A 15,180-nucleotide genomic window follows, 5' to 3' on the forward strand; every position below is an offset into this window, starting at 1 on the left:
TGCATCCTAAGATTTATAGTCCATGCAAGTTTGCTCATTATAGGGCTCATAGTTAATTGGAAATGAAACATGCATCAAAAACTAACATTTTTACTCATCCACAAAAAGTAGGTCAGATTCAGCATCTGAAGCAAGCCTGGTAGTATGCATCCTTATATGCATTATCCATGCAAGTTTGGTCATTAAAGAATCATAGATACTTGGAAATGAATCATGCATTAACTTTAACCTATTCACTCTACCGGAAAACGTAAGTCAGATTCAGCATCCAAAGCAAGCCTGGTAGTATGCATCCTTAGATGTATCATCCATGCAAGTTTGGTCAATATAGGGCTTATAGTTACTTGGAAATGAAACCTGCACCAAAAACTTGAACCTGTTCACTCAACCGGAAAAGTAGGTCAGATTCAGCATTCGAAGCAAGCCCGATAGTATGCATCCTTGGATGTATCATCCATGCAAGTTTGGTCAACATAGGTCTTATAGTTACTTGGAAATGAAACCTGCACCAAAAACTTTAACCTGTTCACTCAACCAGAAAAGTAGGTCAGATTCAGCATCCGAAGCAAGCCCGTTAGTATGCATCCTTAGATGTATCATCCATGCAAGTTTGGTCAACATAGGGCTTATAGTTACTTGGAAATGAAACCTACACCAAAAACTGCACCAAAAATGTTAACCTGCTCCAAAAACATTAACCTGGTCATTCCTTTGCTGAAATTGCAGCATCTGAAACTTTGAATGGTGCAATGAAACACACTAGAACCATCCTCCATGCATGTCTAATCCATATAGGACATAGAAGTAGTTAAAAAGAAAACTGCTCCAAAAAACTTAACCTGGGACGCCAACGCCGACACCGACACCGACGCCGAGGGTATTACATAAGCTCCCCCAACTTCGTTGAGGTGAGCTAAAAAGGGCAATAATTGCAAAAAAAATCTTCACATTAAAATGTCTTACATATGAGGACATTTAAATGTGGAATGAAGTTTCTAGATAAACAATGGAATCAAAATTTCTTGGCATTATACAAATCCAAACATGAATTTGAAGTGGTTGGGGGGGGGAGAAATTTTCTTGAATAATAGGCAAAACTCTTTGGGATAAAAGAAACTATATACAACAGTTTAAGAGGAGTGGTTCTGACAAACTGTTCATTTCTATATTCAAAATATGGCCAAAAAGTCTAAGTTGGAAAGTGTGGAAATTCCCGGAAAAATAAAGGAATCGGAATTTCCTGGTAATATGCACATCTACACATTGTGTCCTAAATATCTGCAAAGTTTGAAGAAATTCTGTGCAGTGGTTTATGAGGAGTTGCGCTGACAAACTGTTCACCTCTATATTCAAAGTATGGCCAAATGCCTAAGTTAAAAAGTGCGGAAATTCCCGGAAAAAATGATGGAATCGGAATTTCCTGGTAATACTGTAAATTGTTTTAATTCCACGGTATTAAAATTTCACGATATCTCAAAAAGTACCATTTGCGATGGTTTTAATTTCACGCTGCAAGAAATTAATTCAAAATTTTCTATAAGCAATTTAACATTATTAAAAACTAATAATAACATTCACGATGGGTTTAATTTCGCGGAAAATTAATAAATCGCGAACATAGCGAAATTAAAACCATCGTGAATATTTGCCAATTTACAGTATGCACATCTACACATTGTGTTATAAATACCTGCAAAGTTTGACGAAATTCTGTGCAGCGGTTTATGAGGAGTTGCGCTGACAAACTGTTCATCCCTATATTCAAGGTATGGCCAAATGCCTAAGTTAAAAAGTGAGGAAATTCCCGGAAAAAATAATGGAATCGAAATTTCCTGGTAATATGCACATCTACACATTGTGTCCTAAATACCTGCAAAGTTTGACGAAATTCTGTGCAGCGGTTTATGAGGAGTTGCGCTGACAAACTGTTCATCCCTATATTCAAGGTATGGCCAAATGCCTAAGTTAAAAAGTGAGGAAACTCCTGGAAAAAATAATGGAATCGGAATTTCCTGGTAATATGCACATCTACACATTGTGTCCTAAATACCTGCAAAGTTTGACGAAATTCTGTGCAGCGGTTTATGAGGAGTTGCGCTGACAAACTGGTCATCTCTATATTCAAGGTATGGCCAAATGCCTAAGTTAAAAAGTGCGGAAATTCCCGGAAAAAATAATGGAATCGGAATTTCCTGGTAATATGCACATCTACACATTGTGTCCTAAATACCTGCAAAGTTTGACGAAATTCTGTGCAGCGGTTTATGAGGAGTTGCGCTGACAAAGAGGACTGACTGACGGACTGACTGACTGACTGACTGACGGACGGGTCAAAAACATTATACCTCCCGCAACTAGTTGCGTGGGGTATAATAACATATTTGGGGTATTAAAAAACTAAATAGGCAATGAAATATTTTCTTATATCAAGCTTTTTAGGAGTTAAGTGCTGATCAGTCACAAGTATCGAGTAGTTTAAAATAATGAAAGAAAACGTTGGGGTCAGTGATGTTAATTTTGAAATATTGGTCAAAATATGTGATTTTCAGGCAAAAAATGGCGTAAATTTTATCTTGACTTCTTTAATATATCTTCATTTCTTGGTAAAGTTTGTTGAGGGAAGGTGTAAAACTTGTTCTAAAAATATAAATTAAGACCTATATTAAATATTCCTGCAAAATCATAACAGAAAATATTCTCCCAGTAAAAGTATGTGAGGCTAAAGTTTCAAGACATTAAATTTAATAAATGTGCAGATTTGCAGAAATTTCTGCTGAATATCCTTCCACCACAAGAAATAGTCCCTCATAAATCTTGCTTCTTTGTAGATTTTTAAGCAGTTTTTTCGATGAATGTTAAAAAATTTACATTGTTGAATATAAATATTTTATAAAAATTGAATTTTAATAAATATTTTCTAAGTAAGAGGTTCTGCGTGAACTTTTCTAAAAAGCTGACGAGTGACTTACCTTAATTAATAAAAATTGGGAAAAAAAGGAATTAAAAAGAAATGAAAATTATTTTAAACAACTTCGAGACTCTAGGGTTTAATATGCAAGCTCATGTAATTGTAAATAAATCAGTGTAATTTACTAAGATAATTCTGTTTACAAACCAATTTCTTTTTCATTCTGTGTCAGTTTATGGTATAATGTACACGTTTTTCAATTTTCATTAGGTAAAATTTGAAGCCATTCTTTACAATTTTCGTCATGTTCCCTATTTTCGGTTTAAAAAAAAAACCCATCTACATAGATCCAGATTTTGTTGATAAAAATCTCTTATTTACTAACTTCATCTCCTAATAAAACTTTACCCCCCCTTGTTTAATCCAAATTATATTATTTTAAGCAATTTTGTAACCCTTTATTGCTCCAGGCTAGTTACCTAGTCAGCTGTTTTCGTTCAAGCGAGACGTGATTTCCTACTTGTAGGTTTCAGTTTTCACACCTCTGCTGCATTAAATAAACAAAGGGACTTATCTGTATATATTGAATAAACAAAGGAGCTAACGAGGACTACACAAATTTTGTACATGGTACATCTAAAAAATTCATTTTCGCCACTTATGAATTTCTTTTCGCCACTTTTGAAAAAAATTTGCAATTGGCGACAATGGCGAATCACAGCTCGAGCCCTGGAGGAGATGCTGATGGACTGATAAACTAGTAACATGTACCGTCATACTTGTACTTTTTTGCTCTTTGGTGTCTGTAGAGTAGAATGTGGATAAAAAAGTTTTTTGTAGTCAAGTTCTCACAGATTTTATCAAGTCCATGTTCTTCAATTTTTGTTACACTTTCACTTCTTCAATTCAATTTACTTAAGGGCAGTGTTTTCAATAAGAATCGGCAAAATTAACTGCCTGTACAAGAAATTTTGTTGGCTATGACATATCCATCATTAAGATTTTGCGGGGGTCGGTACACTTGAGTAACTTCCCCTGAGTGTGCTCTTTTTCAATGAAGTTTGATTAGCATAAATGGTTTCCTGCTATTCCAAATATATTTCCTTCTATTGAAAATCTTATCGAAAACACTGAAGGGATGTAACTCTTTCTTCATAAAAGAAAAAAAAGAAAGTTGAAAATAAAATCAAGTTTACTTGGATTAGAAAGAAATCTGTTATCACACAGCAGTAAAATCCTTTATCTTAAAAAACCAAGCTCAGAACATTTCGTCTGACACAGTTAGTGAGTCCATTTGTTATATGTTTCATTCTCATTTACCCTATGAATTCCATCAACTGCATACTGTCAGACACTGACCATGAACACTATGTGGTAATTCCACGACATTAACATCAACTAGACTTCTTTGTCCTCTTTTCTGTGCGGAGTTTTCTGTCTATATATCTCTTCAGTTCTTTGTTTTCTACTAAATCGTCTTTCTGGATTGGATTCTCATTCATACAACCACTCACTGGACACCTGTGAGGAAAATTTTACGTTAAAAAATTCTAAACCTTCAATATTTTCTAACCTGAGTGTACAAAACATGAGTTCAATTAATGTCCAGTTATCAATCTGAATCAACTTCAAGGGTAACTAAAGCTATTTTCATTCAATGGATCCCTAGATTTAACATAGAGTTTCTTTATACATTACCAGATCCCAAACATCTCAATAAAAAAAATTATGAATGAAAACGATTGACTTACTTTGCCTTATTCTTCTTTGTTTTGATGTAGTGTAGAATCCCCTCCCTGTCATAGTTGTGTTCACAGTGGCGGTTCTTGACGGGATGGACCATGTCTTTTCCTGTGTAGGGACACCTGGTGTTAATGTCAGTCTGTGTCAGTACCATCTCCTCGTCCCCAGTATAGGTGGGGGTCTGACGCACACTGTCCACCTGTCTGTCTGTTAAAGCAGAAGTATAATTTACTTAATATTTAACAATTTTGCCGTATACGCAATTCAACAACTGAAGGGAACAAATTAATTATACAATTTACATTTTACAATTGTACACAATGCTTACAAATTAAAAATGTAATTTGACACAATGCTACAACTGAAGGGAAGAAACTTGATGAAATGATCAACGACATACAGCTGCATGTGACTGAATGAAAAAAAAAAAAACAGATAATGATAAATTACAGGCCTCATGCGACCTAAAAAAAAAGTACATTTTGACCATTTAGCAATGCCTACCGCTACATTTCCACTGACCTGGATGAAGTATTTCTGTAATTTTCTCCGCCAAGTCCATGTATTTCTCGTGGTTTTCCAGTGGAACCTTCTGACTTTTGCTCTTATAGACCTGTAACTTTCCCTCCACTGCCTCCTCCAAATCTACAGTCTCCTGTGATTGTGCAGCCTGTTAAACAAATTAAATGTGTAATATTTAAATGGAAGGGCATTGCCAATCCATGGGACAGTCTCACAAAAAATATCAAAACACTTTGAGACATAGACAATCTTCATGATATACAATGTGCTAACTCCCTCCTCAACAGAAATCTCTTTTATAAAATAATTTTTCTGATGAGGTTCTAATTTACAGTCAGATTGTGATCACGAAGTTGAACCTATTTTTTTACATCTCCTACACTGTTCATGACTATAAACATGAACCTGATCTTCTACATTGTTCATGATGTAATACAAACCTGTTTTGTTACATCATCTACACTGTTCATGAAATCATCTAAATCTCTCTCCATCTGTACGTAGTCCTTCATCACACTCTTCAGAATATCTATTTCCTTCTCACTTTCTGAAATCAAATAGGCTTTCTTAATGAAATTTTAAACACAGAAAAAGGTTTAATTTACATAAAATTTCTTAATGAAGTTTGAATTCCTGATTTATTTTTGGGGAAAAAACTTTTGCACAAAGGTATAAAAAGGCAAATGATTGAGCTTTAAATGAATTTCATTTCATAATGAATTGAAATTCATTGCAAGCTTTCTGTTAATTTTCATAATTAAAAATGGGTCATATCTAACATCAATGAGTTGTGTAGTATTTACTAAATTCAAAGGCAGTGCTACGGATGATTTTGACGCCATTGCATGAAACATTTTAGATTTCAAATTTATCATTGTGTCATGTCTACATGTGGCATGAGATGGTCAGAATGAACCGTCTTAACAAAGATACTTTATGCAATGGTCATCCCTGATGGCAGTGATTGGGAACCCATGAAGGTCAATGGGACTAAGACAACACTGCTTTCATTTTTAATGAGCCATTTTCAAATTAAGTGGTCAATTCTTTTATTTTAAAGAGCCATTGTGAGAAAGAAAATGACAAACAGAAATGAAACACTATATTATTAATTTTGCATCTATTTTTTCTTGTGTGTAATACAGAGAGAATATTTAAATAACTGCAGTTAATGCTCATGCAATATGTAATACTGTACAACAATGCAAGTATACCAAACCAGGCACAACAATTGGTTCACAATGTTAAACAAACATGCATGTAACAACACTGACCAATTTTACTGTCAGCAAAATCCTGAGCGACATCTAGCGTGGTTTCCATTCCCACTTTAATGTACTCCTGAACGGTCTTCAGGGATTTTTTAGCTTGCTCAATTACAGCAAACTGAGCCATGGTCTCCTTTTCTTCCTAAATAAAAGTCAAAAATAAAGGCACTTGAGGAATTTTGAATAATACTAAGCAGAACTTTTTTATTGTTTGTACTTTAAATTTTAATTTCATTTTTGTATTCATATATTCTTATGCAGAATTTATACAGAAACTTAAACATGAGAGGAAGAAAACATTTGCTATGGCTTTCAATTCAACATTTAGAGTAACGACATGCAAGCCTTCCCGCTGAGGGTTATGATTCAACTGTTAGGGTAAGATTTAGGTCGAGGATGGGCAAGGGTCGTGCATGCACCATTTTGTTTGTAATCATATTTAGTAGGTGAGGTCTCAATCAGGCATTCCGGTGATTGGCACGACAAAGATCCCTCACTGCTCAATGGCCCTGAGTGCCAAGTATTCAGTAAAAGTCAAAATTTGAAGCCCTTCACGGGTATACACTATATGACGTCTCTAAATGAGTGAAAAATTCTCCAAAGGCTGAAAGGGATGTATATTGATAACATCATACAATCAATCCATCAAATCTGGTTTTTATTAGAGTATCCATGAATATTTTTTACAATTATTTTTAAAACCTCCAAGAGGTCATGCATTTACGATATATCCTTTTTACTAGAATAATCCAGATTTGTCTGTTTTTTAACTATAAGATCATACGACACACATCAGCGCTAACTTTCTTTTTACAGAGTCCGTTATGCTACAGTTGTATTTTATTATTCTTCTATAAAATATTTTAAATCTCGTGGTTATCATAAAACATTCTATGCTGCTAACATAAAGATCGTACCGTTTACTGCCCAGCTTGTAACAATTACATTTACTAGGCCTACAATGTCAACATTGGATCCCTTCCCGCCAGCTTTTCATTATAAACTTCCGGTATTTTTTTTTCTTATATGTACATCGATCCCGATAAAAATGTTGGTATAATCATAGGTCTATGGTATAATCTAGGCAATGATATCTGGGTTGTCGCAGGCGTGGATTTAATTATTTTTTTAATGGGGTTGAAGAAGCAATGAGAGTGTATATATACAAAGGACAACTTAGTAGTAATACTACAGGGACGTAGTATTGTTTTGGAAAGGGGGTGTCAGCAAGGAAAAAAGATTCCGGTGATTACCTGATAAGATAAGCCTATATACAGAAAAAGGAAAATAATTTTCCAAACCTGAAAATCCTATTCTGGGTGGAAAGTGCAGGGTTATGTTTTTTTCACAGCCGATTCCTCTTTATTCTGTTCTATACAGCCTTTCATTAACCATGCGAACGTTTTGTAATATGCAATTCTATTAACTTATAATGCGTAAATTATACAATAATTTCTAAAATATATTTATATATATATAAACTTTCTGGAACCATCCGTTTTTAATTTCAATATTTTTTTATAAACGTTTGTTTGCATAACCTTTCCTTAGTTAAAAAGAAACTAGCCAAAAAGTTAGAGTGTAAGATTTAGATTAAGACCCCCCCCCCTTCGAAATTTCATTTTCGAGTTCCGTGAACTCCATTTTTCAAAGTCTTTGGCAGTTAAGACTGATAATGTATGAATAACACTTTAAGCTGCTTCTTGAATGTTGGTAAATACTATATTGCTTCGATATAATCCATAGATTAGTGTTTTTGTCATGTCTTCCCAAATTACTATAATATCTTTATCACAGTTCTCCGTGTTGACGTGACATTCATTCATTACTTCAAGTCCATATATATAAAGCAGCTGTCCAGTTAGTGGTCATTTTGTATCACAAATCATGAAGTGTCTGATCATTTTCTGTGCTCTTGTTGGTGAGTCTAGCGTCGAGGGGGAGAGGGGAGGGGTGTTACTATTAGGCATGAAAATTGTCTATATAAGATTAATAAAATAAAATTTAAGATCATTTTTTTTTAGGTTAAATGTTCAATGAAAACTGAAAACAAAATTATTTTAGCCATATCTTAAAATTTTAATTTTATATGATTAATAAGTGATAAATAATTCAGATTTTTTAAGATTTCTTTAATTTGATATATTTATTTTCAGCTTTCGTTGCATCTGAGAGGTGCTTTTCTGATGCGGACTGTGATCACGTGACCTGTGACTCTGGGTACCAAGTCGACTGCAATCATTTCCTATGTACCTGCAACCCCTCCATGTCTAACAGTGAGTACTTTAAGTGGGTTGTCTTTCATACCGGGGGGCAGGGGGGAGGTCAAAAATATTATTAAGGATACAAAAAATGCAAAAGGAGGAGATCGGTGGCTTACATCTGGCTTCGATTTCCATAGTTCTTTCTACTGTATTTGAACAACATGTACATGTATATGCCCGTATAATCGTATATGCACTTCTGTGATCTTTACTGAAACACAATACATTTTTTACGTACAAAGGATGCACAAGCAAAGACCAGTGTTCTGGGACATGTGACTCTGAGTGGCATTGTATTGACAACAGGTGTATGTGCAGAAAAGTCTAAAAATACTGAAAATGTAAGTCATTCAAGTACTAGTAAATCACTAGCTAAAGACGATCATTATTGATTTACATTGTATACTTATTGGTCAGTGTTGATTTTAATAAAAAAAAATTACTTTTGTAATTCTTATTCTACAATTGCAGAAGCTGAAAGAGCAGTTGGACAAACGCCTAACGGCCTTTCCTATCCATATATTTTGAATTTAATGGCTCAATAAAGATTCGTATAAAATTAAAGACTGTCTTCGTTTTTAAACTAGAGGTACTGTGAGCACTGAGCTCACTAAATGATACCCCCCGCCTCCCATATGAATAAAATGGCAGTCTCCATGTTTTGCTCTGGAAAATCCAAAATATATGTCAGATCAAAATGTAAAATAGGAGGTGCACAATGGCAATATGTAATAAAGATTCTGTGAAAGTTTCATCAAATTTCATTCAGTGGTATGAGAGGAGTTGCGGATAAGAGATGGGTACCCCAAAGCGTAACAGACGGACGGACGGACAGACAGACGGACGGACGGACAGACGTACAGACGGACGGAATTAACGATTACTATACAGGGACGTAGTATCCGGGGGGCCAGGGGGGGCCTGGCCCCCCCACTTTTTTTCCCAACCTTACTTACAGTATAGGAAATGTTTATTGAAAGCCTGGTTGGCCCCCTCACTTTTAGAATGTACCGATAATGTAGTATAAGAATTGGTACAAAAAGTAGTTGACACTGAGAAAAAGTTTACCTACCCCCCCCCCCCCCCCACGAAATAGGATTTTCGACTTCGGGCAACTTTTACTTTTTTTTTTTTTGCTTTTTTTTTTGCTTGTCAACTTTTTCAGGTAAGTAAAAAAAAATTTTCTCTGCCTGGCCCCCCCACTTTCAAAAACGATGCTACGCCACTGCTATATACCCTCCCGCTTTTCAAGCGGGGGGTATAATAATAAGAAATCTGAAGAACAGTTACCGGTACACATACAGGAGACAAAATTGCTAATGGTTAATAACTTTATCCCCTCCTTTGAAAGAAAAATATACATCATTAATAATTTTTCCCTATTTAGCCGACTTTGCGGAAGTTGTCAAAACCAAATTTTTGTTTATTGTCCGCAATGTTTTAACTGAGTGATTTGGAGGCTAAACCAGTGGTTGCCACTGTAACAGCGATAGTGACCATGTCTCTAAATTTGAAGAGCGGTGTGTTTATCATATCCCTCAATACCACGTAATACTTTGGCATCCATAACAAGTGCTGTATTATAGTGAGTCTTATTCTCTCATACTGAGACACCCCTCCCGGAATATTGTGATCCCCAGCTCAGAAGCCAGGGTATACTAGTATATAGTGAGACTTCCTGGGGGAAAAAAGAGTTTTCTCCCGGAAGATTAGCTACCAAGTGATACTTTCCCGGGAGACATTGCAGCCCCCCCCCCTCCTCCCCCATCATGGTGAGACTTTCCCCTTCGATTTATTTTCCCAAAAGTTCTTTGGGGTTCTGTTCAAATATAATTATATTGCCAGTCTTCCTAGAAAAAAAGGGGGGATATCAAGGTATCAATATGTAACCAAGCTGCCGTGGGATGTCTCACCATATATAAATATAGCCTACCTTCCAGGAGAAGTCATTAAGCAGTATGTGCTTGTGTGTAGCGTTTTTGTTTGTTTGTTTGTTTTCATATTACAAATATTCATTTTTATGCCCCCGGATCGAAAGATCGGGGGTATATTGTTTTTGTCCTGTCTGTCTGTCTGTCTGTTCTGTTGTTTGTTTGTTTGTTTGTTTGTCCCCCAACTTTAACCTAGCCCATAACTATTGAGTGGTTGGGGCTATGGCTTTCATAATTCATAGGTGTGTTACTTGTGACATGACCTTTCTTTGGGTACCACCAAATTTGACCTCTTGACCTTGACCTTAGAGTTTGACCTACTTTTATTCTAATTGTTATCAACTTTAACCTTCGCCATAACTTTTGAACAGATGGAGATAGAGACTTCATATTTAAAATGTATACTCCACTAAATAAGCACTTTCAACTGACACCAAGGACAATGACCTTTTGACCTTGACTGTTACCTATATGCTAAAAATAGATTTTTCGAACTTTCGGTATGACTTTTGAACCATAGGAGATAGAGACTTTATATTTGGTATGCCTACTTCACTAATTAAGTGCTTTCAAACGACACCAAAGTCAATGACCTTGTGACCTTGACTGTAACCTTTATGCTAAGAATAGCTTTTTCGAACTTTGTTGCCGCCGGGGGCATAGTGTTTCACAAACACATCTTGTTTTTATATAAAATTATAACATTGTTATATAAAAACTTAAAATATAAGTTTTATAGCAACTTACAAAAGAAATTTTAACTTCAAAATCAAGGTCACAGAGTCAAAAGTCATGATTTATTTAGAAAGGTCTTGTCATAGGTAAAATACAACTTAGATATGAATGTCATATCTTTTCGCTTTCAAAAGTTGTGACTTATTCAAAGTAATTTTAAAATTTTCAAAGTAAATTTTAAAATGAGATGAAATTGTGCTTTCATATCTGAGATGCTTATTATTTGTAGCACGATTTTGACCTCCTAATTTTGAAAATTTTAACTTTGGCGACTTCTTTTGAATCAATGACATATGATAGAGCGTTCATATTTAATAAAATATACCATAAAAATACTAAGACACCGAAAGCGCTAGCCACCTTCTATGAACTTGCATGTTTTAATCCTTTGCCAAGGATTTTTCACTCGACCTCGGTTGTTCGCCACCCCATTCCGCTCCACCCTCATAACAATAAACTGAAATAATTCTCGCTCGAAAATAAAGTTGGATAATCAACAAGTAAATAAATATGTAAATATGCACGTAAACATTGAATCAGATTTTTTTTTAACGGGGGGGGGGGGGGGGGGGGGGGGTATTATAGTTCTATCTGTATGAATTGAAGATCTCATATCTATATTCAACAGTTCAATCCATCTAAATTGTTAAAAAATAATATATCTTCTATACTATTTAAAATTAATATAAACATAACAAGGCATGCCTTGTTATGTTTATTATAGTAGATATATTTTTTAACAATCAAGATGGGGGGGGGGGGGTGCCTATGTATATGTTTATTCACCAATCAAGGGCCCACAGGGGGCATGAACAATTATTACAAAATGATAACATCAGTGTTTTCAATAAGAGCCGGCAACCGGCAAAATTAACCACCTGTACGAGTAATTTTGCCGGCTATGAATTTTCCGTCATTAGGATTTTGCCGGTGCTGATACGAGAAATCCATAGATTTTATCGCAACTATTTCCATGATCTAGAGTAGCTTCCCTTGAGTGCGCTCTTTTTTCAAGGAAGTTTGATTAGATCGAAAGTGTCAGGTAATGGCGTCGCGGACAACGAATATTTGAGCGAAGTCGTGGAGAAATGTGCTGCTGCTTTAATACATGCGTTAGAGATCACACACTTTTATGAGGCATAAAGAATGGTCCCTTCCGAAAAGATTTGTTTGTATTTTATAATTTTCGATTGAAAATTGATCATGTATCCATTTTAATTCTTACAGAATGAAAATCTCAAATGTGAAGCTGACATAATAATTACGAATAAAAGTCTTAATATTTTAATCGTGACTCAGACATAGAAATTCTTACAGCATTTCCTCGAACTGAAAATGAAAAATTTTTGTAAGATCTCTGGAAATACAGGAACAGTATCATTTTCACATTTGGGAAGGTTTTAATGTACTGGTATTTTGTATCAAATTCCATTTTCTTTTTATTTTGTTCTGACTATCTGCACAAAATGTCAAAAACGTAAATCAATTTAAAGATTAATTTATGAAAAGTCTAAGATTGCAGAATATTTCAATGTTTGGGGGGTACTGTACATGAGCAAGTGTTTAAAAAATCTAAAATATTCAACCAAATAATTTTCGAGTTTTGAATAAAAGTCCTGACCAATTTGTGTGAAAAGGACTAAATATGTAGAATTTTAAATATAATATTCTACCACAGACAATTGTCTGAACTAGAATGTCATAGTTAGTTGTCTATATGTTTTTATGGACACTTATTTTTCGGAAGAAAAACCCAGTCTGTTCACACAAAAATTTTGTCAAACAAATCTGTAAAAATGTAAAAAAAAAAAATGGCTCTTTTGGGTAAAAGTTGATAATTGGTAGAGACAAGAATGTGAAAAAAATTACTTTTTTAATGGCCTGAGAAGTCAGAAAAGTGAGTCAAAAATACTGATTTTCGTTTTCGGCCGGGGGCCTTCGCCCCCCTGGGCCCCCTACCAGGGCTCTGCCCTGGACCCGCTGGGGGCCTAAGGCGGCCCCCAGACCCCTCGCCGAGACTGGTTTCCTGCTATTCCATCTGTTTTTCCTTCTATTGAAATTCTTATTGAAAACACTGAACATTGATTACAATTTTATATTAAGGATAATGTAACATGACTTGTGATTAAGTTTGACATTGAGAAGTGCATCACCACACTGGATCAAAAGCATAGAAACCATAGAATGATAAAAGAAAACACAATTAAATAAAAATGATAGATATAAGGTAAATTGAAAAAAAAAAAAAAAAAAAAAAATCTTGTAGTAATGGCAGTACTCTAATATAAAACTAGTGCATCTTGAATACAAAGGGCACCAGGGGATGATACCTCTACACAGCCAGTCTGGCAAACCTGTACCCTAAGTATTGAAGATGGTCATTCAAAAAAAAAAATCATTTAAGTATTAACAGAAATAGTAATTTCAATTAATAAGTACTTAGCATATAATTAGAAACTTAATGCAAACTAATCTCTTGGAGTTAGTTCAATAGATATTTGACATCTGCATACCCACATACACAAACACACACTTACTGTTACACAAATCCATGCATACAAAAATAATTTATATACAAATATATGTATGTATAGTATATATTATAAACATACACTTATTGTTACACATATCCATGCATACAAAAATAATAATTTACACACAAATATATGTATATATATATAAACAAATGGTACTATCCTGTATAAATGTAAATCTGTGATCTTGAAGGTAGCATACAATTAATGTAAAGAAAAGGTAACTTGGATACAGAGGGTACCAGGGGACGATGCCTCTGCACAGCCGATTATACTGGCAAACCCGTACTCTAAGTATTCAAGACACCCATTCTGACTGATTCTGTACATTTAAGAAGGGAATGAGGGGACACATTAAATTTCAAAAAAAAAAAAAAAAAAACAAAAAAAAAAACAAAAAAAAAAAAACAAACCAGGTTTACTAATACTTGTCATACTTCAGCTCTCATAATCATTTTACTGACTTGAATCAGTATTTGCACATCCTCATTAGTCATGAGCCAATTTAACTTATTTTCACTGTCCAAGTTGTGGAAATTCTTACAGGAATTGTTTATTAATTCATACAAGACTTTTCTTTCATCCTTAATGTGATTACATGAAAAGAGAAAATGTTTCTCATCATCAACTGTTTTGTTATTGCATCTATTGCAGTGTCTTTCTTCTCTAGGAATACCTATATATCGACCCCTTTCAATATTAAGTCTGTGAGCTGATATGCGAAAACGAGTAAAACTTCTCCTCTGCTCAAAATTCTTAATTAAATTAAGATACTTTTCTTGACCAAAATTTTGCTTAAAAGTGCTATAGCATCTCAGCTTTTTATCAGAGTGTGATTTAAGTTGAGAATTCCACTCTTGTATATAATATCTAAATAAACAATCTTTAAGTTCACGTTTGAATTTGTGCATTTTGACTGAAGTTAAATCACGAATACCCTCGATATTGGTAATAAGAAAATTAATGGAGCTGTACCAAGAAGGGATGTTTTTCTCAAACAATGATTTGGATTCACAATATGCATCTTTTAAAATTGGGAAAGAATGGCCTAGATTTTCAAGCCTATACCAGTACCTTATCATTGATCTTACAATGTCAAAGTGCAGGGGAAATCTACCTAAATCAGACAATACAGCAAAATTAGTTGCAGTTTTATGCACACCTAGTACTGATTTACAAAATTTCAAGTGGAGTTTTTCACAGAATAAGTTGGAGTATGTGTAAAACAAGACCCCATATCGTCTTCATTGGATAGGTTTGGTGGAGGGGTGGTAT

At 34.6% G+C, this 15,180-nt stretch overlaps 1 protein-coding gene and 1 long non-coding RNA gene across 3 annotated transcripts; one reads left to right on the forward strand and one right to left on the reverse strand.

Annotated features, from left to right (window-relative positions):
- Nucleotides 1-4,082: 4,082 nt before the first annotated feature.
- LOC134278823 (E3 SUMO-protein ligase NSE2-like) lies at nt 4,083-7,425 on the reverse strand. Of its 2 annotated transcripts, none has more exons than XM_062761123.1 (6): nt 7,402-7,425; nt 6,448-6,583; nt 5,614-5,720; nt 5,174-5,321; nt 4,660-4,858; nt 4,083-4,429 (listed from the first exon to the last, which is right to left on the reverse strand). In XM_062761123.1, exons 2-6 carry the CDS (start codon nt 6,566-6,568, stop codon nt 4,303-4,305), a joined length of 702 nt encoding a protein of 233 aa, XP_062617107.1. In that variant the 5' UTR covers nt 6,569-6,583; nt 7,402-7,425; the 3' UTR covers nt 4,083-4,302. The 2 variants fall into 2 exon arrangements, with proteins under 2 accessions (XP_062617107.1, XP_062617108.1); XM_062761124.1 differs by having other exon boundaries at nt 7,359-7,424.
- Nucleotides 7,426-8,241: 816 nt separating this feature from the next.
- LOC134278825 (uncharacterized) lies at nt 8,242-9,269 on the forward strand. The gene is made up of 4 exons (XR_009994529.1): nt 8,242-8,362; nt 8,598-8,717; nt 8,948-9,050; nt 9,180-9,269. It is a non-coding gene; the product is annotated as an uncharacterized LOC134278825 (long non-coding RNA).
- The last annotated feature ends 5,911 nt before the right edge of the window (nt 9,270-15,180 follow it).

Source organism: Saccostrea cucullata, unplaced genomic scaffold, assembly GCF_032062105.1.
Source record: "Saccostrea cucullata isolate Sc308-1 unplaced genomic scaffold, CSIRO_AGI_Scuc_v1 ctg6229, whole genome shotgun sequence".
Lineage (NCBI taxonomy): Eukaryota > Metazoa > Mollusca > Bivalvia > Ostreida > Ostreidae > Saccostrea > Saccostrea cuccullata.